At 47.6% G+C, this 13,413-nt stretch overlaps 2 protein-coding genes and 1 pseudogene across 19 annotated transcripts in view; 2 read left to right on the plus strand and 1 right to left on the minus strand.

Annotated features, from left to right (window-relative positions):
• The window catches only part of HRH1 (histamine receptor H1), a 127,437-nt gene extending 119,205 nt beyond the window's left edge, over positions 1–8,232 (plus strand). For 14 of the 15 annotated variants that reach the window (XM_054697531.1, XM_054697441.1, XM_054697425.1 and 11 more), the window contains one exon: positions 1,318–6,319. In XM_054697531.1, the coding sequence (XP_054553506.1) occupies positions 1,353–2,816 (1,464 nt within the window). In that variant the 5' untranslated portion in view covers positions 1,318–1,352 and the 3' untranslated portion in view covers positions 2,817–6,319. Of the gene's footprint in view, positions 1–1,317; positions 6,320–6,843 lie in introns of those variants that run through there. The other variant, XR_008552656.1, reaches the window with a different exon arrangement.
• A 338-nt stretch (positions 8,233–8,570) lies between these two features.
• LOC119237547 (coenzyme Q-binding protein COQ10 homolog B, mitochondrial-like) lies at positions 8,571–11,405 on the minus strand (annotated as a pseudogene).
• Positions 11,040–13,413, plus strand: part of ATG7 (autophagy related 7) — a 156,039-nt gene continuing 153,665 nt past the window's right edge. For all 4 annotated transcript variants that reach the window (XM_037522907.2, XM_054697754.1, XM_054697712.1 and 1 more), the window contains exon 1: positions 11,040–11,073. The gene's annotated coding sequence lies outside the window, so the exon portion shown is untranslated. The remainder of the gene's footprint in view (positions 11,074–13,413) is intronic.

Below are 13,413 nucleotides of genomic sequence, written 5' to 3' on the forward strand. Positions count from 1 at the left end.
GAGCTGGAGGAGAAGAGGGCTGCAGTCTGAAGAGGCGGCATGGAGCCCCTCTGCGCCCTGCTCATCCAACCCATTGGAAAACTAGTGGCAGAGCTGGGGCGAGATCAGTCCCCCAAATGGTACTTTCCAGCCCAGAAGGTTCTTTCCACAGAGATCAACTGCCTTGGGGTCTGGATTTTTTAATCTTAAAAATGTATATATATTTAGCCTCCTCAGAATGTATCTGGCTTTGTCAGAATTCGTTTTGCTAAGTTCTGAAGAAAGATTAACGCTCTCAGGGTTTCTTGGTTTTCTTTAAATTACTTTTTGATGAGTATAAAAATTGAACACCCCTTCTAGAAGTTTTAGAACCTACCTACCTCCCACCCCACTGAAGGTCACCAGTAACAGGAGACAGCCTGTTTTCAGCAAAGAAGGTTTAGCAAAGAAGGTTAGCAAAGGTTTTGTTACATATTACTTTATACAGCTTATATAATAAAAAAAATTTTTTTTTCAAATACAGAAGTAAAATAATACAAAATATGTCTCGAAAACATGGCCCCCCTTTTCGTTGGAGAACCACTCATCTCAGGAGATGTGCTCGATTTACTCATGCTCTTGATATTCATAACCTCCCCCATACAGCTAGTGCTTTTAGCAGCAAGTAAAACCTCTCAGAACAGTGACTTCAGCAAAGCAGACATTTAATTCTTTCCCATAATCACCAATTTGGACGAGGACGATTCCGCGTTGATTCAGTAGCCAGTGAGAGCAGGCTTCCGGCTGGTCGCAGTGGCTTCCCTGATGGCCCCAAGATGACTCCACAGCCCCAACCATCACTTTCTTTCGGAAGGAGAGAGCAAGCAGGAAACAACCCCCTTCCGTGTTGTCATTTTGTGAGAGAGGAGGAATTTTCTAGAACCCCACCACTGCCATCTACTTTCTTGGCCAGATGTGTCTCATGAACACTCCCAGAGCAGCCGCTGGCACAGAGGAACTAGAACGCCACACTCAGCCTAGACCCAGGTGCCGCAGCCCACCCTCCCAGAGTGCTGCCACATGGGACTTAGCATATGGAACTCACTTCTGTCACCTTGTTCCTGCCCAGCTCTCTCACTGGCATGTGGGCAGAGGGTTTTTGTGTTCACTGTCCTATAGTCCCAACACCCAGAAGCAGACCAGGCATTCATGAAGAGTCACTGCACAAAGGTAGGCAGGCAGGACTGGGGAAGTGGGGACTGTGGCTGGAGGGAACCCACAGTTCCTGCCACCCGCAGGAGAGCAGAGTGATGGTGCTGAGAGGCTCTACTGACGCTTCACCTTTGTCTTTCCTCGCAGGGAGTGAGCCCTAGCTGGAGGCCGCTCTTGCGCCAATGAACCTTCCCAATTCCTCCTGCATCTCAGAAGGCAAGATGTGTGAGGGGAACAAGACCACCATGGCCAGCCCACAGCTGATGCCGCTGGTGGTGGTCCTGAGCACCGTCTCCTTGGTCACCGTGGGGCTCAACCTACTGGTGCTATACGCCGTGCATAGCGAGCGGAAGCTGCACACTGTGGGGAACCTGTACATCGTCAGCCTCTCGGTGGCGGACCTGATCGTGGGGGCCGTGGTCATGCCCATGAACATCCTCTACCTCCTCATGTCCAAGTGGTCTCTGGGCCGGCCGCTCTGTCTCTTCTGGCTTTCCATGGACTATGTGGCCAGCACGGCGTCCATTTTCAGCGTCTTCATTTTGTGCATCGACCGCTACCGCTCGGTCCAGCATCCCCTCAGATACCTGAAGTATCGCACCAAGACCCAAGCCTCGGTCACCATCCTGGGTGCCTGGTTCCTCTCCTTCTTGTGGGTCATTCCCATTCTGGGCTGGCCTCACTTCATGCCGCAGGGCTCCCGGCATCGGGAGGACAAGTGCGAGACGGACTTTTACGACGTCACCTGGTTCAAAATCATGACCGCGATCATCAACTTCTACCTGCCCACCTTGCTGATGCTCTGGTTCTACGCCAGGATCTACAAGGCCGTGCAGCTGCACTGTCAGCACCGGGAGCTCATCAATGGGTCCCTCCCTTTCTTCTCTGAAATCAAAATGAGGTCAGAGAGTTGCAAGGTGGGTGCCAAGAAGCCGGGGAAGGGGTCTCCCTGGGAGCTTCTGAAGAGGAAGTCGAACAATGTTAGCGATGGACCTCCCTTGAAACCAGCGTCCCGAGACCCCGAGGAGTTGAAGTCTCCTGGTGTCTCCAGCCAAGATAAGGATGGAGAAGTGAACAGACTCCACTGCTTCCCACTTAACATGGTGCAGATGCAGGCGGAGGCAGAGGGCCGAGGCAGGGAATACGACACCATCCACCAGAGTCGGGGAGAGCGCGAGACAGATGAGCAGGGCCTGAGCACGCACAGGGCCAGTGACTTGTCAGAGGACCAGGTCCTGGGTGACAGCCAGTCCTTCTCCAGGACGGACTCAGAAACCCTCACAGAGCCAGATCCAGGGAAAGGCAAGTCAAGAAAAGGGTCGAACACAGGCCTAGATTACATTAAGTTCACCTGGAAGAGACTGCGCTCACACTCGCGGCAGTACGTGTCTGGCTTGCACCTGAACCGAGAACGGAAGGCCGCCAAACAGCTGGGGTTTATCATGGCGGCCTTCATCCTCTGCTGGATCCCTTACTTCATCTTCTTCATGGTCATCGCCTTCTGCAAGAGCTGTTGTAACGAGCACGTGCACATGTTCACCATCTGGCTGGGCTACATCAACTCCACACTGAACCCCCTCATCTACCCCTTATGCAATGAGAACTTCAGGAAGACGTTCAAGAAAATTCTGCACATTCCTTCCTAAAGGAAACAATGAGGGTGACATTTACCATGTTGAAGGAAATGGAGAAGGAAAGCCTGGCTCCTGGGCTTTGTGGAGTCAAGTAGTGCTAGGGGCTGGGTTATTTGCAAAGTCCTCGGCACCCTTGGTGGGACGGCAGGGAGGGTGGTCAGCAGAGTTGTTTGAGCAGAGGGCAGAGTATCTCCAGAACTGGATCTGGGTGAGCTCTCCTGATTCTCAGGAAACGTGGAAGCTTCAGACTCATTGTCATTCAAGCTTTCACGCTTAATGGCAACTGAAGGGACATGTGGGTGGCATTCACTGGAGAATGACGGTGAGGGGCCTCGCTTGTGCAGACAGATGCCCACCCCTCCCGGGGCTACCTGGAGAGACCAGGCAGCAATTCTGCTGTGACTACTGCTTCTCAGCACACCTCTCTTTGAGTCTCTTACAGCTTTCTTCAGCAGTACTGTCTGAACCAGCCTGAAACTTCTGCCTTAGTTCTCACTCACGCATGTCTTAGAGTAGATAGGAACATTCTGCAGCCTGCATGTCCATCATTTCAACACCTGTTCCTTTTGACTGTTAGAAAAAGAGGATGTAGCCCTCAAGAGAAGGAAAACAGGAATATTTGTTAATAGTTGCACATTAAAAACAAACGAACAAAAAAAAGAAATGGAGAGAAGAAAGTCATATTTTTTAAGGGCGGTGCCAGTTTACTCAAGAAAGCCCTACGACACCCCACAATAGGGGGCTGGTGTTTCTCAAGGGGAGAGTCGCAGCAGGAGAAGTAAGGCACCCGAGATCATGTGGTTTATTACATGACAGCTGGGATCGAAACCCTCTGGGGCCAGCTCATACTAGCCGGTGTTCTCTGACTGGCAAACATTTATCTTGTTAAGCACACATATACTTTCATACTCACTCACCCCCACCCCCCACACACACACACACACAATTACCAGAGTGGTGGCAATTCTCAAGAGAATTTGTTGACATAGAGGTGTCTCTGGCCACACCAGTGACACTTTAAAGCTTCAGTATTCATTTTCCTCAGTGAGTTCTGCCGTGTTTGTCAAAATTCCTCACATTTTCTTATAGTCTCACCTCTTAAGTAAACCCTAGCAAAGGTGTGGGAACACAAAGTTTATGTGGTGTTTATGTTATGATCTGGTTGTGATTTATACTTTTAAGACCTGATGTTTAATATCTGTAGCAAATGGGTATGCCTGGATCAGCCCTTATTTTTGTGTCTGTGTTCTCGTTTGCATGATCTGTTACAATGAGATCTTTTTACTTATCTAAATGATATTTGAAGCTATACCGTCACAGTTTGATTTATTTATTTCTGCCTTTCTGAGTTTCTTGGACCAAAAGGATATACGAAAGTATACTGTGAACTCTGACCAAATCTGATTAGGGTTTCTCCTTGGTTCCTTGTTACATGTGTAAATATTTGTAGAAAAGGACTTACTTTTTATAACAAACTTCATTCTCACTCTGTTTTGCATCCCCAAATGTTCTTGCTTAAAACTGGAGGGGAACTAAGGAAATCTTGATCCTGGTTTTAGAAGCTGCAGCTGGTCTGTTTCCCAATTAGAAACAGTTCTTTTTTAAGAAGACCCATGATCACTTTGCTCCCTGGGGTCCCTCAGGACCAAGGAACACCTAAGAACACCAAGGAACACCTAAGAAAACTGCCCCGCACAGAGGTGGCTATCTGCCCATTGTTGGTGTTGATGAAGAGTTGAGGCAGCTAGTGAAGAGAAATTGTTCTAAATTCTGATTTTGGGGCATAAGAAATCTGGATTTCAGACTGAGAGGAATAAGAGATGGTCAGTGTAAATTGTCAGAGCATAACGAACACAGCTTCCGCATTACTGCGTATGGGGTTTACGTTGCTTACATTGCAGTAACTGGTACTCAGTGGGGATTCACGTGTGGTTTTAAAAGACAGTGAGCATATATTATGTGCCAGGCTTTGCACTTTACAACTATCTAATGAACCTTTACCACAGCCTCATCAGAGAGAGATGTCTGGGCTTACGAATAGGCAAGGCTTTAGCTGAGTGGCTAAGGACCTACTCCAAGATTTGATTCTGGAATGCACTTCCTTCCCACCCTGTCAGCCTGGTCTTCCACTTCCCTCTGAATCACTGAATTAATTTTTGAACTTAGGGAAGGTACTGGATTAGGGTGCAAAGGTAACCCAGCCCCTGCCCACTTGGGAAAGAATTAGCGAGCTGTGAAAGCACAAAATTCAGTTGAAAGCAGGTTTTCTGCCCAAAATATTAAATTCCAGAGAAGGCTGCCCTTAAGACCTTGATTTAGGAGCAGAAATTGCAGACTCACAAACACGCTCAGGTTTCTCTTGATGGGCTCAAAGTGGACAAACTTATAGCCAGTCCCTTCAATGACTAACTTCTCAAATTTACCAAACATTGGCTCCTTCAGCTGTTTACAAGGTTAACACCAAAGCATGGTTGAAACTTTTCCAGCATGATTTTCTACAATTGTTGTAAAGTTAAAGTAGCTGATTTCCATTTTTCCTCATTACACCATTTTCAGGAAGGTTCTGTAAACTCTGACCCCAGCTCACTGCTGTAGTAGGAGAGACTGGGCTGCAGAGAGGGGGAAGTGGAGATGGACAGACCGAGGGTGCGGGAAGGGAAGAGTAAGGGGTGGAAATAAGAGGGGACTAGGGAAGGCAGGTGGGAGAGACGGGGCCAGAGAGGAGAGATCAGACAGGAGAGGAAGATGGATGAGCATAAGGACACAAATGGGAGAGAAGAAGGGGCAGATGGGGGAGATGTTTGGGGGAGACAAAGGGAGAATGGAGATAGAAAAGCAGAAAGTGAAGGGAAGCAGACCTAGTGACTAACTCATTCAAGAAAAGTCTACGTTCAAGAACATCGTCTTTGTTAACTACTCAGAAGTCAAATAGATTCAAAGGAAGGATAAACCATCCTTAGCCTTTGATAAAAGGAACATTCCTTCAAATGCTGCTCTAAGCAGGTGAAAACCAGACAACTAAGGCACCACACGAGCCTTTGAAAACCCATGAAGTCGTTCCAGCCCATAGGACTTGCTACAGACCCGAGAAGTTGGTAACATTAGCAAAATGTTCAGAAAATCCATGAGACTGTAGATTGGCCATTTGATGAATTGGTCGTTTAGCTACTTTGCTTTCAGGAAACCGTTGGTCTCACTTTTGAAGGTGGACCTTCCAAGAGGTAGCCCAAAGTCTAAAGCCTGGTAGAAACAATACTGCGGCCTTCTGGCTGTGACACCCCTCTGTGTTCGATAAAGAGCAAGGTTGTTAGGATTCGATCTGCCACCTCTGCAATTCCACAACTTCTTGGGTTGGGTGGTGGTGGTTGGGCTGGGTGGTGTGGCCCGAAGGGCTCCCTTTGGGAGACAGTGTGCTCCCCTCTGCTGAGCTGCAAGTGAGGATGGGGGAGCGACCTGAACCATCTATGTGGTCTTAAGTAAGCTCCTGCTCTTGCATCTTTCTTTTTTAAATTATATAAATATATATACATATATTTTACATCATTCTTTATTTTTGTACAGTGTATGATTACTTCTCTCGTGTAGTCACCGTGAAATTCCCACCACCAGTTCACCCGTGCACCATCACCATAGTCCCTTGTGCTCTCCCCTCCCCTGTTTTGATCCCTCTCCTTCCTCCTCCCCTGCAGAATATCTGATTTATCATTGCCTGTTGATTGTGATTTTTATTATAATTACTTTTTTTTTGATCCCTTATTTGGTTCCACTACATTCCTCCTATAATTGAAACCATCTGATACTTTTCTTTTTCTTTCTGGCTTATTTCTCTGAGCATATTCCCTTCCAGCTCCATCCGTGTTGCTCTTGCAACTATCTTGATTGGTTCCCCCCTGGGGCTCAGAGGCAGGCCTTGTGCTCTGAGCCTCACCCAACCCCCCTGCTAAGCAGGAGGCTCTATTTGTGACCTCAGCAGCCCTCTATTTTGGATGCCCAGACCTCATCTATTAGTTTAACAAATACGTTTTTGAACACTTCACAGCCTGGCCCTTGAATCAAGCATTAGCAGAGTGGAGAACAAGACGTGGTTTCCACACAACAGAGCTACTTCAGGGTTGGAAGAATGGAAACGAGTGAGTGCCTCCTGGGGGTTTGTGGAATCCAGGACTGCTTCGGATGACCTGCCATCGAGCACCACGGGAAAGACTTGTGCCGAGTCAGTCACAGAACCTAACAGCCAGATTTCGAGGACATTCCCTCTAGAATACTGCCATTGACCTGTGTGAATCAGTCCTGTTCCCACTCTGAGCATCAGTTCAGGAGTCCAAAGCTCTGGGTAGAGAATCATCCTGTGTAGTAGAAACACACGTGATGTCTATTGCTGTGCACCTGAAATTTATGTAATGTTATAAACCAATGTTACTTCAATAAAAATAATGCGAAGAATTGCGGTGTCTCCCCTCTGCTGCAGTCAGTGCTGAAGAGAAATGGGGGTCAATGGCACGAGTAGAAGGCAGTTCCCAGAGATGCAGGAATCACTGTGAACCAGACAAGACACGCCCACGGGTGTTCATCAGAAGGATCTCACAGTCTAGCAGGGAAACAAGCTTGAAAGAACTAACGTCACCCCAGCCTCGTAGCTGGAGTCAAGCCCAGAGGCGGTGGGGGTCATGCCTTCACCAAGAAGCAGGTGACATCCCCACTGCAGTTTTTAAAATCAAGTTTATTACACGCAACAGGTACACATTCAAATGCACCCATTTAAATGTAGAGTTTGATGAATTTTGCAAACAAATATACCCATGTCATCCCCATCTCAATCATGATAGAGTAGAATTTCTACCATCCCAGAGATTTCTGCACACCCCCTTTGCAAACACTGGCCTGACATATTATAGATTCATTTTACTAACTAACTTTCATAAGTGGAATCACATAATAGGTACTCCTTTTGTCCACCAGCATTTTGTCTGAGATTCACCCATGTTTCAACTAAATTTGGGGGGTGTGTGATTTTTTAATTGTATAAAAACTAAATTTAGTATGTTATCACTTCAATCTTTACGTAGATTTGTTTACGAAACTATAGTTTCAAATATTTGTTGAAAGTAAGGACACAATAAATATTGCTTGAGACCTGTCAAACAGTTTATCTTCATCTGTTGCCTACTGTTCTAGACAAAATTTGACACAATCAGCATTCTTGAGAGAGCAAGAAAAGTACCTGGAGAAGATTGCCCACTGCTCATAATGTAGCTTAAAACTCTGGACCACTCACTCCCCCAAAAAATATTCACTGTTTACCTGGACGCTAACCTCATGGTAGCAATGAATTATCTACTACTGCTCTTAAGAACAATTTTAAAATGAGAAAAGTACCAGAGAAACTTCATTAACAGTATATTTTAAGTCAACATTTTTATTTTAAATATCTGATGATTACTCCTAATCCATGGGGAGGGCACTATGACAGTAAGTTATAAATAGTCTGAATTTAAAATGTGACACGAGTAATATAATACATGCTGTGTGAGTATCTCAACTAGGTTCTTTCAGAAGCGGTTATAATTAAAAGGTTTACATTTTTAGTTTTAATTTCTGCTCAGAAGAGTGATGTTAGTGTTTGTGCAACAGTAATGACATCCCAACACTGCAGATATGCTAATGGGAGCATTACCTTGAATTAGACTTGATTGAATTCTATGTACACGTGGTTTCATATTCCAAGTGCAAATTTTCAGTGGCGCAGGTTTATAATCAAAGCTGAGTTTACCAAATGCTTTCTGACTTCTGAAAGCTAATGATAAAAGCACTTCCTAAAAGTGAATAAACTGAAGTTTCAAGTAGATGGCTCGTTTGTTCCTCCCTTTGTGTGTGATGAACTTCATGAAGCATTAATTCCGAGGTATGTTTGTTTCTGGACCTTACAGTGTACATGCTCTGCTTTACAACTTCAAATAACAATGGGGCAAGCTGGGGCTGCAGGAGTGAGTGGAAATTCAAAAGGAATGGAAACATCCAAGCTACTAGTTCTTGGGTTGCCTGGAAGACCTGGATTAAAACGCCTAACAATCTCCCAGTGATTGACGTCTCCCATCATTCCAGGCTGCCTTTACCAAATGTGCTTACTCCAAGGTCATGGCTGATGAATATGTTCCAATACAGGTGGGAACGCAATTTTTTTTTTTTTTTTGTGGGACCCTCGCCGGTGGCCGGGGAACGAACTGGTGCTGCAGAGGCTGCGGGCAGCCTTGCAGCCCAGCGCTCAACCGCTACGCCACCAGAGGAGGCCCAGGAATGCAATTTCTGAGTTTTGCAGTATCTGGATCAGTTTCTTATTACATCTGATTTTTTTTTTTTAAACTCAAGGAACAAAATGCTTACAATCCTCCATTCCTGATATTACATCATACATTTCCTACATAAAATATCCAATAATTCTCTCTGAATATTCTTTGCTTTTGTTTATTAACAGTATAGCAATTTTGGAGAAAGTTCTTACCTCCTTAGGCAAAATTGAGGTGTGCTGTGGAAGAGCTGTGCTTACTAGTACACGGCAGGCAGTGAAATTGAAATTCCTGACAGTCCCTGAAGGTTCCAGGGTGTGAAGGGGGCTCCAGCTGCTGCTGCCCAGGTCAGACAGCTTTCCACAACCACCCTAGGGGTCTTGTGGCCGGTTCCAGCTGCCATGATCATCTCTCAGCTGGATTTTGAAGACAGAGAAAGTTACACAAGCAAAGGAAGTGCAAGGGAATTACAGGGTTAGAGAAAAGTGTGTTTGAAGCGCCAGAATTAGTTCAGTGTGACCTAAGTGTGCAGTCTGCAGGGGCAGTGTCAGGCGAGGAGTCTGGGACATTGGACAGAGCTGGCAATGATACCTGTGCTCCTGAAAAACAGCGATGGTTGAGAAATCCCCTCCACGCCTGTGCTCTGGAAACAGTTTACTGCAAAGAAAAATCCATTCCCATATGACAACAGTCTCATGGATGCCTCTTGGTTACCTGTGGCAAGGCCAGGAACCATCTTTCTGAATTCTGCTTCTTCGCCTTCTAAATGATAAACCAAAACATTCGTTTCCACTGATCAATTGGAACTGAATACTCCTAACCAGAGTAGTTAAGGTTCTGTCATTTCCCCAGGGTCACACCCAAGGTGGAGCCCTCAGAGAGCCCCTCCTGACAATATGCTGGACTCAAGATAAAATTTTCTCTAATCTACTAATCAAGTCATCCTTTCTTCCTATTTTTCCCACATCTGGTTCTTTCTAGGCTGTTCACTTTTCCCTACCAGAGAAAAACTCTCTTTGCCTAACTTTCAAGAAACTTGCAGATCTTTCGGTTAGAGTCATGACCCTATTGTAAGAATCCCTCTCTATGTCCCCCATCTTTCAAATCAAGTATCTCCCTACTAAATCTGCATTTGTTTTCTTATTTGGCAGAATCCAACAGGCTTTGATTAGAATTCTGGCCCCAAAACTCTTCAGTGAGCCACTTAATATTTCTCAGCCTCTGGCCTTTCCCATGTGAAGTAGGAATGATAGAACATCAACCTTGCAGGACTTTTCTGACAATTAGTGATGTGGACCCAGGAAGCCATGGCGGATTATCATAAATCACAGCCTTTACCCTCTCATTATTGTGAGTCCAGGCCATTCAGTCCGGGCCACTTTGTGAACAGCTTTATAGATGGGACTACGTTTATACTCGCTATTGTGTCTTCCACACACACCTGTGCAGTCCTCGACACCGTTCAATAAATAATTTATAATGAATAACTACCCATTGGCAGCGGGGAGCTATGAGAATAATGCCTGGTTTAGTGTCAGTCACTGTCGATTTTCATTGGCTTTTACCTACTAAAAAGCTCGTCCCTGCCACTCCACCTGCCTCCCTAAAGGTCCCTGTGACGTGCTGGCTGCTAACCCTCTGCACATGGACATGACAATTCCTGTCACCCCGTGAGATGAAGAGAGAACCTGGAGCACGTCTTGGAAAGCCTGCCGGGCATCCCACGCCGCTTGCCCGATCGTAGGGCACCGTCTCCACAGAGGGCTCTCCTCAGGGGGCGTCGCCCACCTCCGGTACCCCGCCCCCCGCATCACCCAAGTTCCTCCCACCCTGCCCGGTGCTAGGGGCTCTTCTACCGGGCTGGCCCGCGCCTCCTCGCGCGCATGCGCGAAGCTCTCCGGCGGGCGGGGCCGGGGGCGGCACCACGTTGCGTCATCGGGGCGCGCGCCTCGTACGCCGCTGTGGTTGCCGGAAATTGAGCGGCGGTAAGTGAGCCGCGCGCTGAGGGAGAGGTGGGCTCCGGCGGGGTGGGTTCTGGCGCCCCGGCGGGAAGGGGCGAACTCGGCGTTGAGGGCGAGGGCCACGGTGGGTCCCCGGCTGCTCCTGCGCCCGCGCCCGCGAGGGCCTGCCTCCTCCGGGGAGTCCCTGACGCGAGCTCTCGCGCTCCGTGCCCAGCCACGTCCCCTCAGACTGGTCCAGCCCGGGGTCTTCTGACAGGAAAGTGCCGGTTCCCCGGCCGGTCCCTGCTGTCCTCTGGCCGGGAGCGCTCGGCGTCGCCGCTGTTGCCACGCGGGAGTTCGGACGCCCGGGTTCGCATCCCGGCGATGCCTTCTGAGCTTGGGTTACCTCCTCTGTACAACGCGAGTTCGTAAAACGTCATTTGTGGAAGTGGGAGGGTAACCAAGCCCCTGCTAATAAGGGCTTTTCTACACGAAGGTTCTCAGTTTGGTCCAGGGCTGGCAAACTTTAATGCTTTATCTGTCAGGAAGGTACGCGTGTGAAGAGGTCTCTGTCAGAAAGAGAGTGATAACTGGAGAAATGAAATCAGCATTCTTCTCGGGTGCCCCTGCGCGCACACAAACGCACTGGCGACTAACAACAACAACAACAAAAAACATTGCCAACGAATTTTTAAAATTTTAAACTCTGCAACTGGCAGCAGGCATATCTGTGGCTGACAGTTTACAACCTCTGGGTCCCAGGCCCCCTTCTGCCTCTGGTACTTGGAGTTCTTCTCTGACACCCCTGCTCGCTGGTTACATTTCTCAAACCACAGAAAGTTGACTATTTCTGATTATTCCTGTTTGCTCTTCTCGCAGGCCTGACTCAGGGTTACCCAGTAATTCAGCTCTTTGAGGTCCTGGGAATCCCCCTTCCACTTAATTGCCCACACATCTGTGAAAGCTGCTAGTTTGTTGTCTTCTTACTTTTTCTTTTCAGTGCTAAACACTTTTGCCCATAGTTATCGCCGCAGTGACTAAGAATCTTGTCTTGAGGTGATGGTCAATAAACAACATTTTTAATAGGTGGTAGGTGTTTCAGACCCTGATGGACAGATACTACTGAAAAAAGAAGATAATGGACTAAAGAGTAATTGGGGTTGTGGGGAGGAAGCAGAGGGAGGTATTTTATATTTTTTATTTTTAAGATTTATTTATTGATTGATACAAGAACCCGGGAACAGGCCAGATGCGTGGGAGGGTGAGAGATTTCACCAGAGACAGAGCAGGGAACAGAACAGGCAGACAGACCAAAGTACACTGCTGAGGGGAGCAGCGGGCGAGACAGGAGAGGTCTGCGGTGCCATGTGGGACCCTTGCGGGCCATCCGGGATCAAACTGGTGCTGCAGAGGCTGTGGAAAGCTTCACAGCGCGCTCAACTGCCTGAGTCACCAGGAGAAGGTTTTAGTTTTTGTTTTTTTAAAGATTTATTTATACAAGCACTGGATACAGTCAGAAGCACAGGAGGGTGAGAGAATCCACTAGAGCCAGAGAGGGGAGCAGCAGGCGGCAGGAGAGGTCTGCGCGCCATGTGGGACCCTCGCAGCGGCCGGGGATCAAACCGGCACTGCAGAGGCTTCGGGCAGCTTCGCAGCCAAGCGCTCAACCACTGCGCCATGGGCGAGGCCCAGGGAGGTATTTTAAAGGCTCGCTCCTCAGGGCTGACTTCTCTGAGGATGTGATGTTTGAGCTACTAACACCTGAATGGAGAAAAGGCTGGACTTGTGAGGCTCATCTTGCTGAATGTTTCCTCCAGCTCTCAGCTCTGCTTCTCTCTTGTTAAGCTGCTTACAGCTTGTTTTTCCTCCTCCCTGGCACACCTCTTCCTCCATTTTCTTGACCAACTCCTCCTGTCCCCTGGTGGTATGATTTGAAATCCTTCATGGAGCTGAGTACAAGTCTCTCATTCAACCACAAGTTCCCTTTTCTCTTCCCAGCTAGCTTTTCTAAGTAGAGAATAAGCGTGAATATTTATTGAGCTTCTGCTGTGTCATTGACACTATTTTGCAAGCTGGAAATACAAACGTTTGTAAGCCACCCCTCCCCATCCTTAAGGAATTGACTCTTAAGTCAAGGAGGTAGACAACAGCATGGTGGTATGAAGCTTTCATCGATTTGCTAGAGAAGGACCTAGTGTGCTTGTACGTCAGGCTGAGCCATCAGAGGAGACTACTGTGAGGGGCTGTCGCTTTGTCCAAGTTGTAAGTGATGAGCAGGAGGAGGTGCCGATGGGTGACAGATGGGTGATATTGCCGACACTGAGAGTGGCATGAGCAAAGGGCCGTAGGTGAGAACGCACAACCTGCAAGCAGTTCACCTGAGTT

Source organism: Talpa occidentalis, unplaced genomic scaffold (assembly GCF_014898055.3).
Source record: "Talpa occidentalis isolate TD23 unplaced genomic scaffold, MPIMG_talOcc4v2.1 talOcc4.10, whole genome shotgun sequence".
NCBI lineage: Eukaryota > Metazoa > Chordata > Mammalia > Eulipotyphla > Talpidae > Talpa > Talpa occidentalis.